Here is an 11149-nt window from a genome sequence, read left to right as displayed (position 1 = left end):
ATGACTCTCTGTTGGCTTCCCAGAGGAATCTGGTTGGCAGAGGAATCTGGTTGGCGACTGTGGAAAAAACAGTGCTGGACTAGATGGATCTTATGTTTTAAATAAGAACATAGTAAAGGTAAAGGGACCAGGGTATTAGGTCCAGTCGTGACCGACTCTGGGGTTGCGGCACTCATCTCACTCCATAGGCTAAGGGAGCTGGCGTTTGTCCACAGACAGCTTCCAGGTCATGTGGCCAGCATGACTAAGCCGCTTCTGGCAAACCAGAGCAGTGCACGGAAATGCCATTTACCTTCCTGCCAGAGCGGTACCTATTTATCTACTTGCACTTTGACGTGCTTTCGAACTGCTAGGTTGGCAGGAGCAGGGACCAGGCAATGGGAGCTCACCCCGTCATGGGGATTCAAACCACCGACCTTCTGATCGGCAAGTCCTAGGCTCTGCCCACAGTGCCACCTGCATCCCTTTTAAAATAAGAACATAAGATGCTCCAAAACATTGATTACGCTGCAATCCTAACCCCACTTTCCTGGGGAGTATGCCTCAGGGAAACTCAGATAGTATTTACTTCTGGTTAGGGTTGTGGGAACAGTCTGCACCACACATTTAAAGCACATTCAGTGCACATTTAAAGTGTGTGACTTTCCCCCCAAAGAGTCTGGGGAACTATAGTGTACTAAGGGTGCAGGGAATTGTAGCTCTGTGGGACAAGGGACAGGACTGAAGTTCCAAGAATTTTGGGGGAAGAAAGGTGCTTTAAATGTGTGTTGGACGTGCTTTATGGCATAAGCTGCCACAAGATTCCGGCTTGTTTTTGCTACAAAAGACAGGTGAGGTTACAATTGCTCCCTTACCCCACTAGGGGGTGCCACTGCATAGTATTTCTTAGCAGTTTGCCAGTATTTGGGATCTTCAAGGGTGGCACTTGTGAAACAATTTTGTATTTTTCTTCCAACGTTTTCCCCATCTCCAGAACAAATCAATCTCTACTCTGGGTCACTAAGGGAATTATACACACATGAAGGTGATAGATGGTTGGTGAAAGTGAGAGGAAGGGAAGGGAAGATCTCCAAGGCTGGGAGATTGGAAAGAAGGAAGGGAAACTCCCAGGTGAGAGCTGGGAGGGTTCACCCCTTTCTGTAGAAGAGACAAGGGTTAAGATCTACATTTGAGAGAGGGCTTTGCATTTTTTCCTTCCTTCCTTCTAGTTTGTTTTTTATTGTATTGTATCATGAAAAAGCTTTTAAAAAAATTATTGAGGAGGGAGGTCTAGGCACCCTGATTAGTCATTTTATCTGGGGTATTTTATCTAAACTCATGGGCAGGGCTAAGTCAAAGCACCTAATCCTTTTTTCTTAACTCTACTTAGCAAGCAAGGATTTTGAGCAAAGCCTTTCCTGCTTCTTTTAGAAACCAGGAGGCAGTAAAGGAAAGGTAAGGAGTTTTATTATATTTTTCTTTCTCCCCCCCCCCCTTTGTTTTTGGTCACCCTCCAAACCGGGGAGAAGCAGCTTTTTTTCTTATTTGGGATAGGATTTCTAACGCATCTGTGATCTCGGCCACCTGGACCTGGCAGGTATAAAAATAGGTATAAATGAAAAGAATATTAATCTGTGAGGAGAGAGGCGATGAAAGGGGAGAGACAATGAAAGTGAAGCTATTGATGTTCAGTACATTTGCAGCCTCTCAAATATCTGTTTCTGATAGATGGCAGATGAAAACAGCGTCGTTTAGCATAAATACAAGGGAAATAGAATTCAACCCAGTTTTCTAGGATCCAGCAAAAAGCAGAACTCTTTCTCTTCCAGTTTCAACCCTCATTTCAAGGAATGAGCCCCTTTGGAGAATGGGTGGGATGTCCTTTATAAATTGCTTTATAAACTGCTGGAGTGAATATTCTCCAGGTACTTGTGGAAATGGGAGCAGGGAAGGGGTGTAACAGTGGCCAAGCATCTGCTTTGCATGCAGAAGGTCCCAGGTTCACTCCCTGGCATCTTCAGGTTGTACTGGGAATGTCCCCCTGCCTAAACCCCTGGTGAGCCGCTGTGAGTTAATGTAGACAATACTGAGCTAGATGAACACAACAGCTTCCTATGTTCCTAAAGGCAGTATATAGATGCACACACTAAATAAAGGTTAATCCCCCTTGAAAGCTGTCAGTGTGTCTTGTGAAAAGTGAGTATCATTTTCATTATGCGTTGTGTGAGAAGTGCTTCCGTTTTTTAGAGTCCCGAACTTTTTATTGGCCTAATTTGGTCTCCCCACCCTGTATTATGAACAAGGTTTAACAGTGAAAGTCTATGAAAAGTGGCTTTCTGATAGGACCATTACAGGAGACACCCTGACCTTTTCCCCTCTTACAGCTTCCTATGAGATTTGTCCGACCACCAAATCTTGGCTTAAACTGCCCCTAAGAATGTTTATTTCGGATTAAATCCCTTCTTAACTTAGCTCCGATGTTCTTGCCAGTCTTATGAAATAAGTGCAACTGGTATGGAATGAAGCGTTGTTTCTGTTTTCAGAAAGGTTGCACTAAACCTGTCTGCCATAACTGCATTTAATCCTTTTAAAAATAATAATAATATGCAAATATCACAGAATGAAAAGAAATGTCAACTACCATTAACAGTAAAAATAATCCATCAATCCTAATTTAAACCTATCTATTAATCAAAGCAGTCCATTTCCCCCAATTAGATAGCCAAACAAAATTGCAGGAAGGGCAGTAAGACTGCTGTGTAATGGTGGTTGGAGTTTAACCTTCCAACGTAGAAGCACAAGGCTCTTGGCAACCATAAAGCAATTGCAAGGTCCTCTTTTGTTGCCTGCCTGCTTGTCCCCACGCATCACGGGGATGTGTGAACATCCACAAACCTCAAGGATTCCCCCCCCCCAAAACCAAGTTAATATGAACAACTGCAGCTGACCAAAAAGAAGATGTCACAGGACACATCCACAACATATGCCTCAAAGAGACATTATCAGCACTGCATCATCAGCACCCATCGGAAGATGAGATAAATAAGCACATAATAATTGCCTTGCTTGATCAAGCCAGTGGTCCATCTGCAGATGGCAGATGAAAACAGCATCATTTAGAATAAATACAAGGGAAATAGAGTTCAACCCAGTTTTCTAGGATCCAGCAAAAAGCAGGATGGCTGTGCAATGGCAATGCTTCTGGGTACCAGTTGCTGGAACCCACTGGAGGCAAGAGAGCTCCTGTGCTCAGGTCCTACTTGTGGGTTTCCTACCAGCCACTGACCTGGTATCAACTGCAGCTCCACACTGGGTTGTTGAGTATAGCTGCACTGGAATTCCCCACAATGCCTCAGAGTGATGTCTGGGCATTGTGGGAAATAAATGTGGCAGCTCAGAATCTGGGACATACATATTTTTGATGAGTGGACCAAGGCAGGCATCATCCGTGGGTTCTTCTGGGCTCCAGCAAATACCAAGGGATGCCATGCGCCAGCCCTTCTCTGGGGCACAACCAGTACCACTTAATTATTATTGCCTCGAGGTTCAGGACTAGCACTTAACCACTCATGCTCCAGAAAGTAAGCAAGCGTCCCAAAGTTCATTACCAAGGTCATATCCTTTGGAGATGGCTACAGAACCATTGAGCTCTCTAAAAATAGGAGTGTGCTTGTCCGTTGAGCCACTGTGCCTAATCGCCATCAATTAGGATAAGTGTTCATCAAACGCAGGAGGTCATCAACGTAGCGGGTCATCTGGTGGTCCTTGTACAGGTAATAAGTGCATTGCACTAGAACTGCATCTCTCCTTGGTTGGGGGAAGGGGGGAGGAGGCATCCTTCCCGTAAAAGCAGTAGATGTCCTAAAGAAATGGGCTATGTAAAAATGTTTCCTCTTAGCAGCTGTGACATTGACCTTGTTGCTTGCTGGAAAGAGAAGGGCAGGAGCGTGAATCACAATTATTTTTCTATATTTAAATTTTCATTAGGCCTATTTAAATAAAATGAAAGATGCTTCATGAAGAGCTAGTACAAAGCATTTGGGAGTCTTGATGCAGAAAAAAAACACACACAGGCAGCTGCCTTATACTGAGCCAAACCATTGGCTCATCTAACTCGGTACTGTCGACACTAACCGGCAGCAGCTCTCCAGAATTTCAGGCAGGGGACTGAGATGCTAGGGACTGAACTTGGGACATTCTGCATGCAATTTCCAGTCGTTCTCCAATCCAAATGGGTCTACCCCCCACCTCCTTCATGCTCATTGACACAAGGCAAAACTGACCAGGACATTATCCTGTGTACAAGCCTACTTGAAATGAAGGGGGTTTCTTTTCTATGTTTGTTCCAACCAGGCTTGCACAGAACAACAGGAGTCTCCTGCTGGATTATAATGCAAAAGTCAGGACAGTCAGTAGCTCATCACGCTTCCCAAAATCTAAAGCAGCTACCTCATGACAGGGCCCACCTCTGGCTTTGTTGACCTGTTTTCAGTCGACTTTTTGAAATTCCAGCCAACTCTTGCGACAGGGAAATAGCACCGGATGTTACACTAATGCAGCCTTCAGCAACCGGGTGCCTTCTAGATGCTTTGACTACAGCCCCATCAGTTGAGGCTGCAAGTGGCTTTAGGCAAGATGGCCTCCCTAGGTCTCAAGCCCCCATCAGAAGTACCGTTAATATAAAAATGCTTTGCTTTCAGTTGGGATTTCCCCTTTAAAAAGCCCTCGCTTGCAAACAGGCTATCTGCATTTCTGGGTTAGTCTTATCCCCCACACCCAACTTCCTCATTCAGATTCTCCCAAGCTGGTGCAATAGGAGCATGAGGAAACTCTTGACAAAACACAAATACACGTTCACCTCTCCTCCCCCAGGCACCTTGCTCAAAGAGTACTCTGAGCTGGAATGATTCCTTAAATGTCAAATCTCACCCTAACCCTAAATAAATCTTCCTAAAGTTTGGGCTTTTTGAAGAGTGGGCTAGTTTAAATTGAACACCCCTCCTTCTGTGCCATTTTCTGGATTTTTACCTTCCCAGACACCTGTTATTAGCCACAGAGTATGTGGGGGTAGGAGGTATTTGACTGGGAGAACAGTGCAAAGGCTCAGTCACCCCCTTCCTCAGCACCACATTCCTCTAACAGAAATGAAGAGCCCTCTACATCTGCTTTAAACTTTGGTTTTTTAAAAACACTATGCACCTCCCCTTCCCCATAGAATTGTAGAGTGCAATGCATGAATTTTCTTGCCCAACGTGGGATTAAGAGATCTCATGGTTTGCCAACTGAGCTATCCATCATGGGCATAAAGGTAGGTAGCTGAGGCTGAAAATATAATGTCTGGTCCATTGCCACTCAGTGAGCTTCTGATGCGAGTTTGAACTGGAGTCTTCCCAGTTCTAGTCCAGTACTCTTTAACAAACACACACAGAGGCTCTAGTTAGTTTGAATCCTTTCACAGCAGACACTTTTTCTACCTTGCCTTGTTTTTTTAAAAAAAGAATCCCTTCCTCCACGCTGTTTCCCAGTCTTGATCTCATTCTAATAAATATTTCCAAGTTCCATATGCACTACCATATTGTGCTTATCTAAATGTGCATTTATTTGAAACATTTTTATAGTGTCCTTCATTTAAAAGGGAGGGGGGAAACAAGCTCCAGGGTGGTTTTGCAACACATAACAATAAAGCAGTCCATCCAGTATCCAATAAATACAGTAAAAACAAACAGTAAGCAATCACAGTAGCAAGATGGCACTTAGCTACTGTATGACAATGCAGATTCCAGCTGTTATGTATGAAGAAGTGTTGAGGAAGCTCCCTGGGCCCTGATTCTGTGTGCAAGTCATGCCTACTCGCTGGTATCCTCCTCATAAACTTCAAAGATATGATCCTGGGCTGCTTTAGGGGGATGGAAGAGATTTACTCTGCATAAGCTCAGGAGCTCTCTTGTCTCCATTCTTCCATGTTACACTTCGTCAGACGCCCGAATCCTGAATTGCGCCAAGTGCACAAAACCTTTATTCCAAATTAAACTGCCATATCGCTTAAAATGTGACACAAGACCCTTTGCTCGTCTTATGTTTGTTCCATAGCCCACCTTAGGTTTTGAAAGAGAGATGTGGGCCGTGAGACTTCTGCAGAACAAAAGGGAAACCACGTTGTATCTGAACTTATGCAGAGCGCCTTCGCCTTCTTGTCAAAGCTGCGCGCAGCGCGGCCACTGGCACGCACTGCGCACGCGCGCTGAAGTGGCTCGGCCTCGCTCTATTTTCCAGCGGGCCTCTTTTTGCGCGTGCGCAGAAGCTCTTACTTGAGCTGCTTTCTCTTCTGAGGGATAGAGAAAGAAAAGTGTAGAGTGGCCCCACTTCATGGCCTGGATACGGAGTTTCTGGGTTGCTGGAAATATAACACCACGCTGTGCCACTTGCGGTGTTATATTTGAGGGGCCCACCTTATTTCCGTAATCTTAAGCTTCTTTTAAACTTTTTCTTAGTATTGTGTAATTATTGCGTTTTAATATCAGCGTTGTGTTTTAAATTGTTGCAGTCCGTCCTGGGACCTTAGGGTGAAGAGCGAGTAATAAATTGTAACGATAATAATAATGATCATCATCACAACGCCTACGTTAAAATTCTGGGGTTCTTCCGTAATTTATATTGGGAGTTTACAGAACCCGGAAACTAACACTGCGCGCCGTTCTACACTTTTCCTAAGTCTGCGGGCCCAAGTCCACAGAAGCGCCCGCCACAAACACAAGCCGCGCATGCTCTCCTCACGGACCGAATCCCTTCCCTCAAGCCCCCTCCGGGCTCGCTTGGCCTTGGCCTCTTCGCCGAAGGAGCGCATGCGTAATAGCGCTCTCCTCGCTCCCAGTCCCGCTCCTCCCTCTTTACCAGGTTTTACCTCCCTGAGGGGAAGGAAGGAGGGACGGGCCGAGGAGGATGGAGGAGGTGCCTGGCGGGGGTTGCCGCTGCCGCCGTCGTTGCCGCTCTTGGCCGCGCTCGCTGGGCTGGAGGAGTTGCCGGCCGGCGGCAGGCCTCTGAGGCCGGGGAGCGGGGGTTGGCCTCGCGCACCTGAGGAGGCGGCGGAGGCGGGGCCGCTTGGCGCGCGAGTGAGAAAGTGAGTGACGCGAGGCGGAGGGGGCGGGGCCGGAGGGCAGGGTTCGGAGGAGGAGGGGGCGCCCCACTCGAGAGGGGGGCCGGGGGGGGGGAGCTCTGTCAGGAAGGTGCAAGAGGAGGGGAAGGGGGCATGGAGGTGAGGCAAGGAAGGAGGAGAAGGGGAGGGGCCGGCGCAGGCAGAAATGGGGCTGTGGGGCAGGAGGGGCTGGAGAGTGAGAAAGGAAAGCGGCATGGGGCAGGAGGGGCTGGTGAGTGTGTGGGATGTGTGGGGGGTGAGGGGCAGGAGAGGCTGGTTAGTCTGGGAGGATATGGGGCAGGAGGGGTGGAGTGGGGTGGGAGTGTATGGGGTAGGAGCGAGTGGTGAGTGGGAGTATGGGGCAGGAGAGGCTGGTTAGTCGGAGGATATGGGGCTGGAGGGGTGGGGTGGGGGTATGGGGCAGGAGGGGCTGGTGAGTGAGAAAGTAAACGACAGGAGGCACTGGTGAGCGTGTGGGGGTATGGGGCAGGAGGGGTGGGGGTGTTATGAGGCAGGAGGGGCTGGTGAGTGTGGGAGTATGGGGCAGGATGAGTGTGGGGTGCTGGGGGTATGGGGCAGGAGGAGGTTGGATGTGGGGAGTATGGGGCAGGAGGGGCTGGTGAATGTAGTGGGATATGGGGCAGGATGGGGTTGGTGAGTGTAGCAGGGGTATAGGGCTGAAGGAGTGAGGGGTTAGTGAGCAAGAGAAAGGAAAATGGAAGTATGGGGCAGGAGAGTGGCAGTGAATTAGGAGGGAGTGAGAGGAAAGGTGGCAGGGTGTGAGAGAAGTGGGTGTATGGGGCAAGAGGGGGCAGGGATGAAGAAAAGGCATCGGGTTGTTGAGAGATAAAATGGGGATTCAGTATGGGGCTGGAGGACCATGAAGGGTTAGGAGGGGGAAACAAGCAACAAATGATGAACACAGGCAGGGAGTATGACAGAATAAGCGGAAAAAGAGAATGGGGAGAGATCTTACACCGCAGGGTACGTGGGTGCAGGTGGGAACTTCTAAAGAGTTTGGGATGGGGATTTGAAGATGGAGTGGAGCTGAGGGATAAACTTGGATGTTGAAGAAACTTGAATTTTATCTAAATTTAACTTTTGGCACTATTGAGTGGTTTTTTCATTGTTACATAAATCAAGAGAAGTGGAAAAGAGCCACACAACTGTATTTAACTATGTTTTCTAGTCAGCTCAGTTTCTTTTCCCAACTTTTTGGCTCTTGATTTTTTTCCGTTCCTGACATCTGTTGGCTGTGCCCATAGAGGGCTTGATAAGTTGAATAACTGCTTTCTTGCTGTCTGCAAAAGCAGTAGGGTCTTGTGACAAAAAGCATCAGTTTTTGTTGGTAAATGTCAGTTCAAAGATGAAAAATTGTCCGATTTTTTTTTCATTTTGACAAGGGTACAAGTTTTACAGAAAGGCAAAGTAAAAATGGTGACAAATTATCAGCATTTCACAAGTGTTCAGACCTGTCCTGCTTTGGTATTGGCATAATAATGTTTGGTTGGCTGGTTGTATTAAATGTCTAAACAAACCCACAGATGTATCCAAAATTCATTCTTGGCATATTGCTCATGGTTTGTTTGGAGAAAACAAACCATGAACCTAGGTGTGGACAAAACATGGTTAAATCAAAACATGGTTTAGCTTCTGGCAGTATGGTCGTGATTTTCTCCCTGTGCACTAGTACGCTTGCTCATACATGGTAAGCCATGGTTTGATTTTGCGTTACAAGCAAACTGGGTTGGGGTTCTTTTCAGACATTAAGTCAAACCATGGTTAAAGAAACTTAGTGATGGTTCGGCATGATGTCTGAATAGGCAAACATTGTTTGTGATCAGATAGTAAACCAGAATTGAAAACTATGGTTTGTGCTAGGTTTGTGTGGTTACTCCTTTGATAAACATATTTACAGCCATAGCTCTGCCTGTGGAGCAAACTGAATTTATTTTAAGGGTGGCTTGCCTGTTGGGCAGCCCAAACCATGGCTTTGCCTGCATACTGGCTCATTTGATTTTCATCCTTTCAGCACTCCTTCTATTGTACAACTAACTCCAGACATAGTACTTTGACTATAACTGGTTTGCCAATTCAGAAATTACATCAAACCATTGTTAGGAAAACTATTCTAACTCTATAAATTATATCCATCTCAAACCAAGATGTGATAAGATGTTCAAACAGAGCCACTGACTTGCTTTTGAGATCACTAAGTGAACCTTGGGAGTCACACTTCATCTTGAAATAGGAGAACCAACCCTTTTTTCCTTTGCACCATTCTGGCTTCTAAAGTTTGCAAAACATCAGTGGTTACATGACTTTAGAAGCCCTGATGCTCTAAGACGACAACGCTGGAATACATTTTGGGAAGTTACTTAATTTGAGGAAGGGCAGCCTGAAACCTTGGTCTTGTGTTTTCTGGACATTGACAGCAATGTTTCCTGTTTCTTATCTCTTAGGTAAGAGTTCAGTAAACTGGCAGCAGGAACAGGAAATTTTGAGTCTGCAATGCATTCAGAAAAATTGTTTCTGTTGTGCATTTGGAATATACAAATAGCATGGTCCAGCAAATCCAAAACTTTACTTTAGTTCTTCAAGACCAGCAGTGGTGTCTGGTGCCCATTGGGTCTGGTAGGGCAGTAGGCAGGGAGACCAACAGTAGGTGGCGCCAGAGTTAATGGCAGGCAGAACCACCCCCTGACTAATTGTAAGAAGACAGGCAGGTGAGGACTGGCTGAGGGCAGATTGAGGTTGGTAAGACAGTGCCCCATTTGCCCTCATGGAGCAGCCTCCCCTGAGGACCTGAGATCAAGTTCTGCCTTTGCTGAAATGTTACAGGGTGACCTCAGTGTTGTGTTTATTTCAGCTTGCTCTCAGTGTAAGGTCAAATGTAGTGAAGTCTTGAAAGTGTGGTTTAAGCTAAATAACTGTGATAGAGAGAGACATGGAAAGAATAAAATAAAAAAGTGTATTTTAGCTAGCATTCTCATATTCTGTGTGCTGAAAAGGGGAAATGTTTGGGTTCCTGAGAAGTAGTGTGTTAACTACTGAATAAAGCATTTTATTTGCAAAAAGGGAGACTAAGAGCGAGATAAAGCGCTTTCTTGTTCTGCTTTCTGAATGCCCCACTGTCCTTTTGTGTTATATGAGTTATGGTGAGTTCTTAATTGTGTAATGTACAGGCCGACGTTGTACAGGGTAATCTAGTTCTTCTGGCCAATTAATGATGGCATGAGCAAATGGCTGTCAGAAATATTTTGAGCCCTCTATGTGGTGCTATAGTATATTATGTGACCTCCACTCTGCAGGCACAACCTGAACATCTTCGCTCATCAAGTGAAATTACTGAGGGAGAAAAATGACCTATTTCTTAACGCTTCTATATTTATTGTATTTTTATCACACCCTACCTTCAAGGAACTCAGGGTGGCCCAAATAATTCTTTTCTCCCTCTCCATTTTACCCTCACAGGAACTCTGTGAGTTAAGTTAAGCTAAGGAAGACACAATGACTGACCTTAGGTCACTTCAGTGAGCTTTGAGACTCAGTGGGGATTTGAACACAAGACTTTCTGAGTATAGTCTTATACTCTAACCCAGATGTTGGGAACATTTGGCCCTCTAGACATTGCTCCCATCAGCCCCACCATGCATGGTACTTGTAGTTCATCAACATATGGGTTTCCTTAATGGTTCACTTTGTTGTTCTTCCAGGCAGCACCTGTTTGTTTTCTCCCCCCTGGGTTTTTATTTGCTATTCTATAAAGCATTCTGTAGAGTGAAGCTTCTGCATAAAGTTTCTTTTAGTAGGGTAGTAAGCCTTCTTTCTTCTACAAAATCCTGCAGAACAGTAAAATAAGCCCTCTTTAGGTTGTTGGTCCTACAAACTGCTGTGGAAATTGCACTTGGCAAAGAACTGTCAATGCCTGCATTCTTGTCCTTCGTTTACAAAGTGGCATGACCCCCTTGTAGCATCAGGGAGCTAGTCTACTTGGGTGCAGCATCGCCCCAGTGCTTCTGCAGTCCTCCCGCATAA

General features: G+C 45.9%; 1 protein-coding gene and 1 long non-coding RNA gene across 4 annotated transcripts in view; one reads left to right on the top strand and one right to left on the bottom strand.

Moving 5' to 3' along the window:
* Nucleotides 1–5554: 5554 nt before the first annotated feature.
* LOC309377008 lies at nucleotides 5555–7000 on the bottom strand. The gene is made up of 2 exons (XR_014171358.1): nucleotides 6881–7000; nucleotides 5555–6304 (listed from the first exon to the last, which is right to left on the bottom strand). It is a non-coding gene; the product is annotated as an uncharacterized lncRNA (long non-coding RNA).
* An 81-nt stretch (nucleotides 7001–7081) lies between these two features.
* The window catches only part of NADK (NAD kinase), a 52501-nt gene continuing 48433 nt past the window's right edge, over nucleotides 7082–11149 (top strand). Inside the window, exon 1 of one of the 3 annotated variants that reach the window (XM_081923719.1) lies at nucleotides 7082–7096. Coding sequence is in view for 2 of the 3 variants with exons in the window: in XM_081923717.1 (XP_081779843.1) it covers nucleotides 7326–7343 (18 nt within the window). In the remaining variant the exon portion in view is untranslated. Of the gene's footprint in view, nucleotides 7097–7208; nucleotides 7232–7307; nucleotides 7344–11149 lie in introns of those variants that run through there. The other 2 variants (XM_081923718.1, XM_081923717.1) reach the window with 2 other exon arrangements.

This window comes from Podarcis melisellensis (genome assembly GCF_964234715.1).
Source record: "Podarcis melisellensis genome assembly, chromosome: 8".
In the NCBI taxonomy this organism is placed as follows: domain Eukaryota; kingdom Metazoa; phylum Chordata; class Lepidosauria; order Squamata; family Lacertidae; genus Podarcis; species Podarcis melisellensis.
This window is presented reverse-complemented; position numbering and strand designations above follow the sequence as displayed.